Here is a 17,098-nt window from a genome sequence, read left to right as displayed (position 1 = left end):
TTTTTCCCTCCCTACTGTATAGTGAGGAAACTGACTTAGCTGGATTAAGCAACGTTTCCAAGGTTATACAGATTCTTAGGTGGGGTCAGGATTTGAAGTCAATGTGGCCCAACTCCTAAGCCTGTTTTCTTAACACACAATTCTGAATACACACAATGTCACCTCCTTGCTGATATGATTAATCTGACTCTTAGTCAGCATGGCAGAGACCGTGCGAGGACACAGAGGGCTTTGATTATTCCGGGGGCTCTCAATCCAGGGTGGCTGGCACCTTGTCAGTGTGCTTGTCCTGGAGTTGGCCTGGTGAGGATGATGCTTATGGAGGCTTAAGACAACTGGAACCAGGGATGCATATGCAAATAAAAGAGGAGTTTGTATGGATGGACAGGAACCTCTCCATGTTATGTAAGGACTCCCACTCATCCTTCATGAGTCACCTTAAATGTCATTCTCTCAGTGTGGGTTTCCTCCTACATCCCAGACTTGGCCGATCCTGTGTCATATGCTCTCAGGGAACTTCTTGGATACATCCCAATTGTAATTAGGTAATGGGTTAATATCTGTCTTCCCTGCAGACAATAAAGTCCTTCCTTTCTCTGCTTCCTTTTCTCGAAGCCTACCTTGGTTCCAGCCATTGGTGTGGTTTTCACACCAGATGACAAGGGTACATCTGTCAAAACAGACAAGACATCTGTCAGGTCCTGAGTACAGTGCCACATATAGGCAGGCAGAGGAATGGGGTCTCTGCGGTCAGGCTGCAGGAGAGGGCTGGACCCCTGGGGGGGTCTAACAAGAACGTGCCACCATGACAGAGTATAGAAAGGAATTGGAAGGAGTCCAAAGATAAACCTCATCTGTAACAAAATTTTCCATCTGTAGAAAAGAGGGAGAAGCATTGCACAACCACTTGACCAGCCACACACACACACACACACACACACACACACACACACAGAAGGGAATTTCAGCCGGTTCTTTTGTCACTATCACCAAGTTACATAAGATTTTTCTGGACTGCTTTGAAAACCTAATTGCCATTTCCAATTCAGTTCTTATTGGAGAACACTTTGAGAGTTTCTAAAAATATGTACTGCACACAGGCTTCGTAAAATACAATTATTGCTTTTTATGGGAATGAATTTTGTTGGTGATTCTGGCTTCTTCTAAAGCCAAGTGTTACCCCTGGATCCTAGTAGGTGCTCAATACGTAATTATTGAATAAAGGAAAGAAAATTGGTCATTGACTATGTGCTATTTCTATGCAGGGAATAAACAAAAAGAAATGTGTTTACTTCGACAAAGAGTGAATATTCCTGAGGATATTGCTGCAAATGGAATTCTCTTCAACCAACACTGGCTGAAGAAGAAGAAAAGAAATAGCTAAGAAACCTCAAGGTTGTTAGAAGCAAAGGGAAGCTGTAGGAATGGTGTGTGCCTGAGGCCAGTGTGGGTCTGCTGTTCCTTCCTTTATTGCTAAGAGGTATCTGTGCAGCACAATACTCATAGTAACGTGCTAGGCATTGTGAAGTGCACATAAAGAGCTATAATACATGGTTTCTACAGGGAAGAAACACCACAGTCACACTGACCTTTTAGAGTCAGAATATGATCATGCTATTCTGCTTAAAGATATCCCATTGCCCGTGGGATAAAGGGAACATCTTGAACCTGCGCGTTCTACCTAACTCACCAACCCCTTCTCAAGTCACTTTCCCATGCACTTCCCTGCTTCATCCCTACTGGTCTTCCAGGCCTTTGAATGCTTCATTCTCCTTTCCATGTACAGCTCAGTTTTATCTGTTTGACGTGACAGGCAGGCTCTTCTTGGACCTCGTTAATGCCTACTCACCTTTCGGAGGCCACATTGCACCTCACTCATGCAGGAAGACCTCCCTAAATCCCCTAGACTGGGTCCATTTACCCGGCCATGCCCTCTCATGAAGCTCTATGCCTCTTGAAGAGTACTTATCCGAATAACAATTCAGTAAATGGGTAAATTACATGTTTGTCTCCCCTCTAGAATTCAAACTTGAGGAAAGTAGGCATGTTTTCCTTATCCCTGTTGACTTCCCAGGGCCTAAAATAGCGCTTTGTACATTTTTGTTGCATGAATGAATGAATGCTGAATACAGTTATCCTCTCATACTTTCCCATTCGGAGGATCTCCTCTACTCAGGTTTCTGTTGTGGGCTTCTCATACTCGGCCCGTCCCATAAAAGTCAGAGTTGTTTAGGGCAGTGGTTCCCAACTTTTTTGGCACCAGGGACTGGTTTCATGGAAGACAATTTTTCCACAGACTGGGGAGGGAGGGAATGGTTTTAGGATGATTCAAGAGCATTACATTTATTGTGCACTTTCTGTTATTATTACATTGTAATATATAATGAAATAATTATACAACTCACCATAACGCAGAATCAGTGGGAGCCCTGAGCGGCTGTAAATACAGATGAAGCTTCACTAGCTTCCTGGCCGCTCACCTCTTGCTGTGTGGCCGGGTTCCTAACGGGCCACAGAGTGGTACCAGTCCATGGCCCCGGGGGCTGGGGACCGCAGGTTTAGGGTACTGTCCTGAGTCCTCATTGTTTCTGTCTTTAGCTGGCCTTCCAGTGAGATCCCAGGGCATCGGTCACCACCCTGATGTTCATGACTGCAAAATGTGTATCTTCTGTGAAGACTTCTCTTCACAGTCCCCCACCCTTGGAACAACTGCCTCCCAGACAGCCTCCTATTGGTCTCAGACAAGTATCTATATTTCATTTTTGGTGCCAACACTTTTGTAAAAGTCCGTCTAGTTATCTCGGTAATTTCATTGTTCACTCTCTTTCCAGCCTTTCTGAACAACTGGCAACTTCCAGAATGCAGCTTCTCCCCCTCACCAATGTGCCTTTGCACAGCTGTGCTCAAACATGTGGACAGGAGTTGCAAGAAGGATTAAACGTAGGCTTTTTCATGGGAAAGGAGCATGAGGAAAGTATTTTAGGAAGCTTTATTTCACTTATTCTGGAAACTTAAGTATTACATTTCCACCACTGACTTGGATGATGAAATAGAGTATAATATTCACAAAGTTTGCAGAGAATACTTATAAGCTTTTAATTGAAGGGAAACTTCATGAATTGGAAAAATAACAGAAACATAATTATATTAAATAAGAGTAAAGGCAGAATACTGCAAAAAGAGGAAAAAGAGAAGGTGGGAAAAAGAACCATTTGCTACAAGCAGGGTGGCTATTAAACATTAAGAAATTAGGCTGGGTGCGGTGGCTCATGCCTGTAATCCTAGCACTCTGGGAGGCCGAGGTGGGAGAATCGCTCGAGGTCAGGAGTTTGAGACCAGCCTGAGCAATAGCAAGACCCCGTCTCTACTAAAAATAGAAAGAAATTAGCTGGACAACTAAAAATATACAGAAAAAATTAGCTGGGCATGGTGGCACATGCTTGTAGTCCCAGTTACCCAGGAGGCTGAGGCAGGAGGATTGCTTGAGCCCAGGAGTTTGAGGTTGCTCTGAGCGAGGCTGACACCACAGCACTCTAGCCCAGGCAACAGAGCGAGACTCTATCTCAAAAAAAAAGAAGAAATTAAACATTAAGAAAATGAAGTCTTAGTGGAAAATGCCTTTAAGTTAGCATTACAGCATCACATTTGCAAAGTTAATTTGCTTCCGGTTGCATAAACATTCTATAGGGAGGACAGAGAAGAAGCTGATAGGTGCAGTGAAAACATCCCTGGGCCAGGAGTGTGAAGATGAAGACAAATTCAAGTCCTAGTTCTTCTGTAAGTGAAGCCACAATAGAATCAGAGCTCATTAGACTTGGGAGAAAGCTTGGAGATCATCCAATACAAACCTCTCACCAAAGACAAGGGATTTGAGCCCACAGGTGAAGGAACCCCCAATGCCACAGACCAGGAAGTAGCACAGAAAGAGAGAGAGAGAGAGAGAGATAGAGATGGGGCCATCTGATACAATTTCTTTCAAACCTGACTACCTCCTAGGCTTATCAGGAAAAAGAAATGAGATGCTATTTGTGAACAAATCTTTAAACATGCAATTTCAGTGGAAGGATTGTTAAAAGGAGAGGCAGCTGCTGATAATCCTCATTTATAAAGCAACACCGATCAAATCAGAAATAGCTGCCATCATCAAAATAAACAATTTGATCCACTCTACTCAAGAACATAGAGGGGACCTAAAACAGAGCTGGATAACTGAGGAGTGAGTAGTAGAATACAAAGCCAGGAGCAATAGTTAAGGACACTTATTTTCTCTAGCGGGTATTTATAAATCACTTGTTAAGGCACTGAGGTAAGTGCTGGAGATACAAAAATGACAGACACAGTCCCACTTCAATGAAACTTACAGCCTGGGGTAGAGGGTAAGGAGAAAAAACATGTAACAGATACATTCACTAACACAACGGAATTAGGACAGAACATAACAGAATTATGTTCCGGGCCCAACAGGGGCACCAAGGAAGAAAGGGCAAAGTTTCCCATGCAAGATGAGTTCATGGAAAGTCATCATTAAATCACAAACATGTGCTGCCAAGGAGAGGCTCTCTTAGAGCAATCACAGACTTGGTTATGCTTAAAATGAGGAGAGAGAATGAGCTTCTGTGGTAGCATCAAAAGAGGCAGATAATAATTAGGAAAAATATCTTTACAATGAAAGTTAATCCCCAAATTATTTGCTATAAATGGTGTGGCATCTTTTTTCTTAGAGAAAGGCTAGATTAACATCAGACTGGGGTGGTTTAGCTAAGTTCACTAAAGTTCTCAAGACTCATTCAGCTCCTAAAATGTTATTTTTACAAAAACACAATAGCTTTAAAAATTGACTGTAAGCATGACTACTTAAGCACTCTAAATGAAGACAATTACTGCTTATAAAACAGTGACTCATACCCCACGGTGTCTACTGAGACGTCACTATTTTCCAAAGCTTTCTAGTTTATTTATGGAAACTCTCATACTTACAAACTTGTAACTTACAAGCCATCTCAGAAGCAAAGCTATTTTCCAGAGCAAAAAGATACCAGCCCTGGCTGCTACCAAGAGATGGCAGTAACAGTTATGCACCAGTGTCTATTTTTTTGCTTGTGGCGTAGCCATCAGTCTAGTGTGTATTTGCTATGCTTACACTTAGTATTGAGGCATTTTATGATCATTTACTCAAAAATGCAAAAACAATAAAGCTGTTAAAGTGCTAGGTTGAAGAACCAGACAACTAACATGGAAACAAAGTAGAAATACGGTATTAGAAAAATTGTGAGAAAATGATATGTGCCTAAGACATTTCTCATTGGCTCATAGGAATCATTCAGTATGACAAAGCAACGTATAACAGGAGCTGCTCTAATAATTAATACTATTCAGCAAAAGGTGAAGAGCTACCAAAATGAAGAAAAAAAAATTAGGTGTGGGAAATTTAGCTAAGAAGAAGACTGGAAGATTATGCAAGGTAGCAAGGCACAATCACTTGGTGACAAGCCACAGATGTCCAGGCCCTTTCAGATCTACACAGTGCAAAATTCAGTGGTGACATGTCCCATACCGATGGAGCAGCTGCTAATCTCTGCTGGTAGACTCAGTCCCACATGAGGTACAAGGCTTAGTGACTGGGCACGGTGGCTCATGCTTCCATGTGCCATCACAGTTGGATGACCAATCTGCATGAACAAATTGGTTACTAGAGCGCTCCCCACAACACATGTGGCATTCATCCTGGAGCAGGGATACCTGCCCAACAGATTATCCTTATAGTTAAAACTGATCAGGCTTGGAAACAGATGCCAAATAGAACTTACACTATCAAAGAGGGAAAGACTCTAACTGATTTTAAAGCTCTTAGAAGAACAATTCACTTTCCTATTGGATGAGAATGCATTGGGAGACCACCATCCTAAGCCTCCGTTAGCCATTAGAACTTACGTGGGGGAAAATAGCTTGTTAATTTTTTGGGCTGTTGGTGGTCACATGTAAAGATGGTCACCAACAATTCGTTCCATCACTGCTTGCACATGCTGCTTCTCCCATTAAGAAATGGGGTCTATTTTCCCTCCCCTGGAATCTGACCTGACCTTATAACTTGCTCTACTTGTTTTAATTTCTGCCCCTAATGGAATGTAACAGAGGTCATATTCTGGAACTTCTGAGCCCAAGATTTAAGAGATTGCTAGCTTTTGTTTTCTCTCTCCTGGAAGCCAGCTGCCATGTAAAAAGTCCAGCCTCCCTGAGGTCAATATGACATGCAGAAGCCCAAGCTAGTGAAGGGACGATCACATGGAGGAGAACCAAGCCACCTGAGCTGAGCCTCCAGCCCATCAGCTGCCTGAACACAGTCGCTCAAATCATCCCAGGCGAGACCATCAGGAAAACCACCCGGTGAACCCACAGAATCATGAGATATAATAAATTGCTTGTATTTGAAACCACTACGCTTGGGGTTGTTTGTTCTGCAGAGCTTAACCAGATCGTAGAAGTAGAATAGTTTCTGTAATGACAGGTGTGTGAGCCAAAAAATATATAAACAGAGGGCTCCATGAGAGTCCAAGGAAATCAAAATGAGTGGCAGGGCTGGATGTGGTGACTCACGCCTGTAATCCCAGCACTTTGGGAGGCTGATGCAGGAGGATCACTTGAGGCCAGGAGTTCAAGACCAGCCTGAACAACATAGTGAGACCCTATCTCTACAAAAAATTTTTAAAAAATTAGCCAGCCATGGTGGCACACACCTATAGTCCCAGCTACTTGGGAGACTGAGGCAGGAAGATCATTTGAACCTAAGAGTTCAAGGTTATAGTGAGCTATGATTGTGCCACTGCATTCCAGCCTGGGTGACAGAGTGAGACCCTGTCTCGAAAGTAAATAAATAAATAAGAGAAAGAAATAAAATGAGTGGCAGGATGGTAATTATCCAAATATGAAGAAACAAAGGTTAAAAAATAATTTCTAGTGGAACCTCTGAAAATGGAAGGGCTCCATTGTCACCTGAGTGACCAGACAGGCAACTACTGAGAAAGGCTGTTGGAAAGGGATTCCTGCATGGGGTAGGAGGTTAGCACAGACCAGTGGTTTTCAAACTATTTAACAAAGGAACCCCAATTACAAGATTGACAAAATACTATTTTATTAGTAAATTAGTTTTAAGTTTAAAGTATTACTTTCACTTGTTTAAAAAGCCATCCATGAGACCAATAAATGCATTTTAATGAAAGCAAACTGAGTGTAATGGCAGCTATATTCATATCCTCATCATCCATTTCAATTCTATATTTGTTTTGGATGCACTGAATCTATTTATAAGAAACTCAAATTAAGCCAGAAATAGACTGAGAGGAACTCCAGTTCAGGAACTTTTCTCCAAGGCAAAGCAAAACCCACAGGACGGGGTAGGCACCCAGTTAAAACTTCCCGAGTGTGTGGAAGAGTAGGTTGCAGGGAGGGAGTTCCTGGTCAGGCACCTGTTTCCAGAAATGGCCACGTCTGTGGCAGCGAGCAGCGATGAAGACCCTCCACCTGGAACTGGTCTCAATCTGAGCCCTTTCACCTAACTGTTTGGTTCTGGAGTCACTTAAGGAAACACGTGCCTGCTTTATCCAATCAAGGCATAAGGAGCTCTCAGTCTCTCTCCCTTGATTTTTTACCGAGGAGGACACCCTCTGCGCAGCCACAAGATCAGCACCATTTCCTCCTACAATCAGCCTGTTCCTCTCTCGTTCCTCCTCTTGCTTTAAAGTAACTAATAGAGCTGTTTTGTTATGTTTGTCATATTCTCCTCCAAATTTCAGCTTAGGTTGAGTGAACCTTCCCAAAGGAGATAATGTCATTAATGTTAATTTCATTCATTCAAATTCATTAATTTAAATTCAATTTCATTCTGTAAATGCTTAGGCATCGAACATACATCAGTGGGTTTACTTTACAGACTCTTGGGCTTCAAGTCTCTGAATAGTGGTTTTGTTTGATTAACCTCAGCAGATAAGATTAACTCCAAGTAGCAAATGATCATGGAGTACCTATTTTGTGGAAGGAAGGCATTGGCATGGGTTTCATATGTTGTATTATACTTGGTTTCAGCCTTTTACTGAAACAAGTATGGACACTAAATTGCTTTGGGGGGTCACTTTAGCTGATGACATTATTAGCTTCATAAGCTATTTTTATCGAGGCTGTTCTATCTACATCAGCAGATGTAGTGCCTTGTGATACAAAATGGCTCTGTTGATGGAAATGTGTTTCTCCTCTTCCCTGGCTGCTTGCCAAAGGTAGCTGAAAGAAGCACTGGGTGAACAGACTGAAGAAAATGACCACAAAAGAATAAGATATAAATAAGAGAAAGATATTTAGAAAATCCTCAAGTATTTGGAAACTAAATTACACAATTAAAATATCCCAAAAGGATATTTATTCTAAATATTTGAAAGAGAAAATTAGAAAGCAACAACTGATCAAAATTTGTGGGCTGCACTTAAATCAGTGTCAAGGGGAAATGTTATCACACTACCCACTTATATTAGAAAAGGTCTCATTCAATGACTTTAGTTTTCCCAGTAAGAAACAAGTAAAAGAAGAGCAAAGTAAACCCAAAGCAAGCAGAAGAAAGGAGATAATAAAGAACATAAATTAATGAAATAGAAAACAGAAAAACAATGAAGAAAAATCAATAAAATCAAAAGCTGTTTCACTGAGGAGAAAAATAAAGTTGATACTCTGTAGCCAGTCTTATCAGGAAAATAAGAGAAAAGACACAAATTGCCAATACCAGGAATAAGAGAGGTAAGTAACATCACTGTAGAACCTATAAATCTTAAATGGAAACTATGGGAATATTATAAACTTCTTGGCAATAAATTCAACAACTTAGATGAAAGGTGCACATTTTTTAAAAGACACAAATGACCAAAACTCACTCAAGAAAAAATAGATAATATGAATCGTCTTATATTATCTATTAAAGACATTGAATTTGTAATTAAAAACAATCCCTCAAAGAAAAGAAAACTCCAGGCCCAGATGGCTTCACTGGTGAATTCTACCAAATGTTTAAAAAGAAATGATACCAATTCTACACAAATTCTCCCAGAAAAGTGAGGAGGTGGGATTACTTCTTAATTTACCCACATTCTAACGGTCTGCCCAGGTTTGAGGGGAAGGGATGTGTACTCCACGTCTTGATGGAGAGTCTTGATGGAAAGTCCAGGGATTCCTGGATATGTTTTAGAACCATCAGAGACACTTTTTTCTAAAGACAGTGTGTGCATGTGCCCTTTCTCTCTTCCTTATCTTTTCTTCCATCCTGCTGCCTGGAATATAACTTTTACCAGGCTGGACCATGAGGTTGAGTCCAGGCCCTGCAGAGCAACAAGACGGAAGGGATCTGGGTCTTTGTAGAACATCACAGCAGCCCTTTACCGCCTACTTAAACTCTTACTTCTAACTTGGTTAAGAAAATGTTATTTTGAGGTTTCTGTCACTCAAAACCAAACCTAGTCCATACTGATTTACAAGGTCAGCAGCATCAGGCCATGAAAACCCTAAAAAGATGAATCAGTAAGAGTAATCCTAGGAGAACACAGGGAAAACAATACTCCCCCAGCCTACCACTCTTGAAAATGTCAAGCTATTTTTATGACTTTGCAGAAAGAAATCCTATATTTGACTTGCTATGGGTGCTCAAGGAGAGGTCTTCAAGCACTGGGGTACCTTTGCTGGATCCGAATTGTACTGTGTCTAATGCATGTTTGGGGTGCTGTGTGTCTGCAGCCAAGTGGAGCTGGCAGTCGGGTGTGTGTGCTCATCTGGCTTATCTCATCAGATTCTTTGATCAAAATGTACACAAATTCTCAATCAGAATATTCCCATCAAAGTCGAAATTCACCTCTTCACCCACAGCTTGGTTTAGCATCGTAAATGAGATTTGGGGGCAGATTCCAAAAACTGCTTAAGGCAGGGAATTAGTCAAGTAAGGAAATTATATGATGAGTGGTTATATAAAACACATATATGAGTAACACAAGTTAGACCCAGTCCCACCAGGATTAATATTTTTCTGTGTAAAATATTCATGCAGTTGCCTTTTTCCTGAGAAAAACTTTTTTTTGAAAAAACAAAGTGCCTGTGAAATTATTTTGTGAATTGTCTATCCTTTGACCATTGATTAATTGGGGTTTTCCTGTGTGTGATATTCCTGTATGCATCTCCCTAAATCAGGGATTCTAGCATAATTAATTCTGATGCATTTAATGTCATTCTTAGAAAATTATAAATGCTACATGTTGAGTATTGCCAAATGTTAGGCATCGTGGTTCCGCATGAATAATCTTTTGCTGATAATTGCTAGTGAGACTTATGGTTTACTGACTTGCTAGGATTCAAGGAAATTTATTGACTTAGAGCTAATTAAATTGTTGCCTGCTGTTTTTGAGATCGTGCCATAGAATCGTGCCTGTCATTAGCACAGCCTTTGTGCAGGAGGCTTGAGTTGGATTGTGACATGGACATTTGTCCTAAGTGCTTTCCTGGGGTGACGTAGGTAAGGAGGGGGGGAGTAGAATGGCTTCACCAAGGTTAAGGTTGTACATAGAAAAATTTCAATATGGGCACTTATTTTAGTTTTTTTTTCTTCTTCATCTTGTTTTGTTTTGGTTTTTGATTTTTCTTAGATTTTGGAACTGTATGCTTAAGCTCCTGTGTTTCCCTTCCAGAATTTCTCTCTGAATAAGAGCTCTAGTTGGCAGTCATTCTGATTTCTTTTAACATGTAACTTTTAGGAAACATTTAAAAACCATATATTTTGCTGCAAGGTTGTGAATATATGAGTCATTTGGGATAATTTTACCAAAAAAAAAAAAATACATAGGTTTTTCAATTTAAGATATGACTGCAGAAGCTATCGGAGTAGACCTAATCATCATTTGTGGTCAAATCTAGTCTATCATGTTCCTTTGCATCGAGTTTTTTAGGATAGAGTTGAACAGGAAGCCACACTGGGACTTGGAGTCAAACTGTCTCACTCTGCCACCCACCAGTTGTATGGTCTCTTTATCAGTGAGTGTCATTTCATCCCTTCTGCCTCAGTTTCCTCCTCTGGAAAATGATACTATCCTATAGGATTGTCGTACTAGGTAATTGTACTATTGTATAGGATTGTTGTAAAGATTAAAATATCACATATGTACAGCCTTTAGAAAAATAGGTAAATGTTGGCTGGCATTGGCATAATTAATTTTATTTTTTATCATCATAATTAAATGTCTAATAAAACTCACATGTATGCTGATCTTTACAAAGTTTCACAGCTGTCATCTCATTGAACCTCGACCAGACGTAATTAAATTGTGGACTATTTTTACAGTTTTGTTTTAGAGATGAGGAAACTGAGGTTGGAAAAGTTAAGAATCTTTTTCAAGTGACTCATAAGTGATAAAAGCGAAACTCATAATGACCTCTGCTGACGTCAATCTTAACTCTTTATTTAATGCTTCACTCTGTTTTCCCATCGTTGAATTTGGGACTGAAGGAGATATCAAAAAACATTTAATTTGAGTCCTTCATTATTAAACTGATGGGAAAATGAGATCCAGAAATAATGAAGACTTGCCCAAGATCACATATCTTGGAGAAAACCCACAATTCTCGATTACCATCTACAATCCTTTTTCCACGGCCATATATCACATAATAAAAGTTCCAGTAAGGCATTGAGGAAGTTCTGATAACATTCCCACACAAAGAATAAAATTTCCTTTTAGTAATTTGAGAATTTTAATATCATTACTTTTCTGCAAGCCAACCATTGTGGAATTGCTATAAAAAGCAAATAACATCTTTTCATCAATGAGTTATTGTCATACGCAGAGGATCCTTTAAATTTCCCCTTTGTAGCAAAGACTTTGCTTTTGATTTTGGTATAATTTCTCCCTTTCTCTTGGAAAAGGAAGAATGCCATGGGAGCTACCCTGTTCTGCTGTGACTATTCTCACGTGTGGCGCTTCCAGGAGCTACGAGGCATGTTTAAAACGCAACAAGGTCAGTTTTCATACGTGGTTTCCGGAAGCAAAAAGGAACAAGGACATGTTGTAACACACTTTATCTTGCAACCTCAGTAGAATAAGTGCATACGGTTTTGTGGTAGGTTTTTCTCATGCACTTCAGGACAGAATCAAAAGAGCCTATTTGGTACATAGGATGGATATCAAATTGTGTGTGAAGTCAACTCTTTCTAGCCTGGTCCTGTTATGGAAAACATAGGGAGGAAGTAATGTCTAGAGCAAGTGTTTATGATTGGTACAGCCAATGTTTTAAAGCAGTGGTCCCCAACCTTTTTGGCACCAGGGACCAGTTTCACGGAAGACAATTTTTCCATGGAGGGTGGCGGGGAGGCAGAGCTCAGGCCGTGATGCGAGCTATGGGGAGCGGCTGTAAATACAGATGAAGCTTCACTCCCTTGCCCCGCCATTCACTTCCTGCTGTGCCCCCTATGGAAGACATTTTTTTCCATGGATGGGGCAGGGGTGGGAGATGGGGTGAAGTGGTGGAGCACTGAGGCCAGGTCCCTAACAGACCACGGACTGGTACCTCCACAGCCTGGAAATTGGGGACTGCAGTTTTAAAGGAAGGAAATATGCCTACCACCATGCCTGAAGGGGTGATCTAGTTGCTCATCGGAATGGAAAAATTTCTGAAAAGGGCTTCATCTCCCAACCCCTCACCAGACCACTTGTTCCCTCTGACTCAAGGGAATGGTGTTTCTGACAGGCTACCACTGGCTCTCAAACGTCTCAAGACTTTGCCCATCTCAGAGCTTCCATCCTTCCTACCTTTCCATCTGCAATGCTCCTCCCACACCTGGCTGCATTTCATGCCCATCAAAAATGTTTTCCTTGACTACCCTATCTAAGCTAGGTCACCCAGCCCTGTTCTTTTTTATACCCACATCCTATTCGATTCTTTTACAGCATTTATCACAATTTGAAATTACTTACTGGGCTAGCATGGTGACTCATGCGTGTAAGTCCCAGCTCCTTGGGAGGCTAAAACACGAAGATTGCTTGAGCCCAGGAGTTCAAGTCCATAGTGAGCTATGATTGTGCCACTGCGCCTCAGCCTGGGCAACGGAGACGCTGTTTCTAAAAAAGAAAAAAAAAATTACTTATTGTCGTTGCAGTAGATATTCTATCTCTCCAGCTAGAGGTTAACATCCATGAATGTAGACAACATTCAACCTCACATTCAGTGCCTAAAAGGTGCTTGGTAAACATGTGCTGATGAATATATTTGGTTTGGTTAATTAGATGGATAAATGAGATAATTGCTAAAGAGTTCGATTTCAGTGAGACATTTAGAAAAAAAAATTCAACAAGATGAAATTCAGGTGTGACAGTAAAGTAACAGCTGTTGATTTCATACCAGGAAATTTATTTATTTACATTTGTCCTAGAAGTATTACTATAATTCCAACGTCAGAAGTAACGTATCATTTGACATCAAAGTAAAACTGGTTTAAATCTATAACACATGTGGTGATAATTCCAAATCCCTCCAATTCTCTCCAGGTTTAGGCAGAAGAGGCTGGTTTATGGTGATTTCTGGTCACCTCTGGATCCACCTTTCGTTTTTCTTGCATTGTTTAGCTTGTAGATATCTGTGTGTGTGTGTATACACACACATACATATACACATATACTCTCCTATGCTTCTAGATCCAGATGTGGAACTTGTTCTGGTTCCATATCCTGATCTAGATGTGGAACCAAGTACACACAAACACACCAACTGCATTGCTTTCCTGACCTGTAGATTTCTGCTCTTTCCTTTTGCAGTGGTCCAAGTGGTCTCCTGCCAAGTTATACCTTAGGGATATTACCCTAACGCCCAAGCTACCTTTCAAGCTATTTTTCTCAGGCAAAAATAGTTCCATCCCTAAAAGAAATTCTGGTGCTGTTAAAATAATTCTTTAATCCCCTCATTGCATTAGTTGAGGTCCATTCAGTTATAAATTATAGAATCCAAACCAAGCTAAGGTAAGCAGGTTAAGAAATTTATTGTAGGGATACTATGGTTTCTTTTTCTTTCTCTTTTTTTTCCACTTCAGGGATACTGGGGTCTCTAATGGTACCAGGCCTAGAAGCAGTGTCTCACAGTGGAAATGCCGATTTTAGAGGCATCGTGTTCAAGGAGCACAGGTAATTCCCACAGAAAGAGAATCAGTCTCATTCCTCAAAGAGATCACGTTCAGGTGAGTCATTGCCTGTAGAACGCTTCACAGAATTCAGAGCACGTTGACATATAACCATTTTCAAATTTTTTAAAAAAACACAGTCATGGTTTCATTTAAAAAAAAACAAAAATTGTTATCATGCAAGTGAGATATGGATGGGAGTGAGAAGAAATAATTCATTTTTAAACTAATGGTGCCAGAAATTATATTGACCTTTGAAGGGATCATCTTGAAAGTCTAGTATTTGTTCTAACAATGCTGTCATTCTTAGCATTTTTTGTGCACCCACTCTGGGTTTCTATGAGATATATAATCAATATTTAACTCCTACAAAATATAAAATAAAGCTATTATTTTATCTTATCACAGATGAGAGAACTGAGGCTTGGAAAAGTAAAGTAACTCACCCAAGATTTCACATCTAGTAAATACTGGTAAGAATATTCATTCACGGGCTCAGACTCTAAAGACCTGACTAAAAATCGTTCTCCTTCTAATAATAAGAAAAAAAGTTTCTAAAAAAACATGATGATCTAATATATCTAAGAGCATATATTTTATCCAAATGAGAGAAAAGTCTTTAAGAACACGGATCTACGTGGATTTCCCCAATTCCCTTCTGAAGCTATGACTGGCGGGGTGGTTCATCTTGCAGGTGTTGCAGCACCATCTAGTGGCAACATGAAGACATAGCCCCAGGGAGTGATTTTTCTCCATTTAACAACTGACTCCATTTTTAAGGGTGACAGATTAATGGGTCTTCTGATTGAAAATCAAATGACCAAATATGTTTATCTCCTCTACCTCAAAAAATTTCACTAAAATGGAGGTCATAAAAGAAAAATGTTATTAATCCATAGAGACAAAGAGAACTGGAGATGAACTCATAGGAAACAAAAGACTTCAACAAATATTAATACTTAGAAGACAGAAAGAGGACAGAAGGTGGCAACTGACACAGCAGAGCACAGGGAGTTAGGGATAGTGTCCCGCAGGTGGAAGTTGTTCTGTCTTGCTCTGAAGATTGCCTGAGGGGCTCAGAATTGAAGGCATCATATTCTGTGAGCAGAGGGTTGAGGCAGAGGCTGGAAACAGGGCTGGATTCAGGCTGTTTGCCCAGCTACCCCCATGGGATCAGGGGGTTCATTCTCTGGATGGTTTGAGGCCCAGGGCTCTGATCTCAGGGCAGGCAGGCTCGGCACAGACTAGGAGGACCAAGAGGGGAAAATAAAGGAAACTCCACATAATGAATGGTGAATCTTCAGCCTCCTTTCCACACTCTGCCCCGATGCTCTTTTTTGGAGAAACCAGAGAGCCCTGGTGGAAAATACGGCCGCCCAGAAGTCCCTGGGGAAGAAGGCCGGCTGAGTGCTGGGTCTTTCCTGAAGGCAACATTCAACAAACTCAGCCCTACTTGTTTGGGTCTCTCTCTAGAACATGAATAGATGGCCAAAGGTCATCAGCCATTTCAGGCAAGTCTCCAACATGAAAAATACAAACCAAAACCAACTCAGGGGAAACAAAAGCTGCAGGGGAGGGCAAAAAGCTCCATTTAATATTAGAAGCTGGGCGTGGTGGCATGTACCCACAGTCCCAGCAACTCAGGAGGCTGAGGCTGAAGGATTACTTGAGGCCAGGAATTCAAGACCAGCCTGGGCAACATAGCGAGACCCCATCTTTAAAAAACAAATATCAGAAGACACTGTTCTGTAAAAATAAATAAATAAATAAACCAGAAAAAAATTACAGAGTTCTTTGAAGTTTATAAAAAATTGTAACTGAAATAATAATTCATTATAAGGTTTTTTTTTTAATTTCAAAAATTTAGAGGGTGCAAGTGTTTTTTGTTATGTGGATAAATTGTTATCATGGTGAAGTCAGGGCTTTCAGTGTATGGTCACCACAATAGGGTACATTGTACTTGATAGGTAGATTTTTATCCCTCACTCCTTTCCCACCCTCCCCATTCTTAGTTTCCAATGTCCATTACTGCTCTTTACGACCATGTATATCCATCATTTCGCTCCCACTAATAAGTGAGAACATGTGGTGTTTGTTTTTCCATTCCTGAGATACTTCAAACAGGATAATGTCCTCCAGTTCTATCCAAGTTGCTGCAAAAGACATTATTTCAGCCGGGCGCGGTGGCTCACACCTGTAATCCCAGCACTCTGGGAGGCCGAGGCGGGCAGATTGTTTGAGCTCAGGAGTTCGAGACCAGCCTGAGCAAGAGCGAGACCCCGTCTCTACTAAAAATAGAAAGAAATTAATCGGACAACTAAAAATATATAGAAAAGATTAGCCAGGCATGGTGGCGCATGCCTGTAGTCCCAGCTACTCGGGAGGCTGAGGCAGGAGGATCACCTGAGCCCAGGAGTTTGAGGTTGCTGTGAGCTAGGCTGACACCACGGCACTCTAGCCTGGGCAACACAATGAGATTCTGTCTCAAAAAAAAAAAAAAAAAAAGGACATTATTTCATTCCCTTTTATGGCTGAGTAGTACTCCATGGTGTATGTTAGGCAAGAACCAAATCTGCAGGTGGCAGATACAGGCCAGAGGGCGGTTCCTAGGGATAGAGAAGCCAGGGGAAGGGACTGCAGGAAAATGCAGCTAACAACCACAAAGAGCAGGAACTTGAGGTTTTGAGCATACACACCTGTGGGGCTGCAGCTTTGTTATAAGAACACCTGTCAATCATGTATATCAATCATCTGGTAACATCCCACACCTCCCGTAAGCCCTTCCCCAGACCAGGTCAATAAAAGGAAACCACTTCGGAGTCCCACGCGTCTTTCTCCACTCGTGGAGACTGACCCGTTCCTCTCTGGAAAGTACTCTTGCTTTTTGTATAGCTCCCTTCTTTTATGCAATACAAG

The 17,098-nt window shown here is 41.0% G+C and overlaps 1 protein-coding gene across 1 annotated transcript in view; it reads left to right on the top strand.

Moving 5' to 3' along the window:
* Positions 1-15,589, top strand: part of LOC105814736 (tyrosine-protein kinase SgK223) — a 92,126-nt gene extending 76,537 nt beyond the window's left edge. Inside the window, exons 6-8 of the mRNA XM_012649819.1 lie at positions 11,939-12,030; positions 14,096-14,186; positions 15,526-15,589. Coding sequence (XP_012505273.1) covers positions 11,939-12,030; positions 14,096-14,186; positions 15,526-15,589 — 247 coding nt within the window. The remainder of the gene's footprint in view (positions 1-11,938; positions 12,031-14,095; positions 14,187-15,525) is intronic.
* Positions 15,590-17,098: the final 1,509 nt, after the last annotated feature.

Source organism: Propithecus coquereli, unplaced genomic scaffold, assembly GCF_000956105.1.
Source record: "Propithecus coquereli isolate 6110/MARCELLA unplaced genomic scaffold, Pcoq_1.0 Scaffold304, whole genome shotgun sequence".
Lineage (NCBI taxonomy): Eukaryota > Metazoa > Chordata > Mammalia > Primates > Indriidae > Propithecus > Propithecus coquereli.
This window is presented reverse-complemented; position numbering and strand designations above follow the sequence as displayed.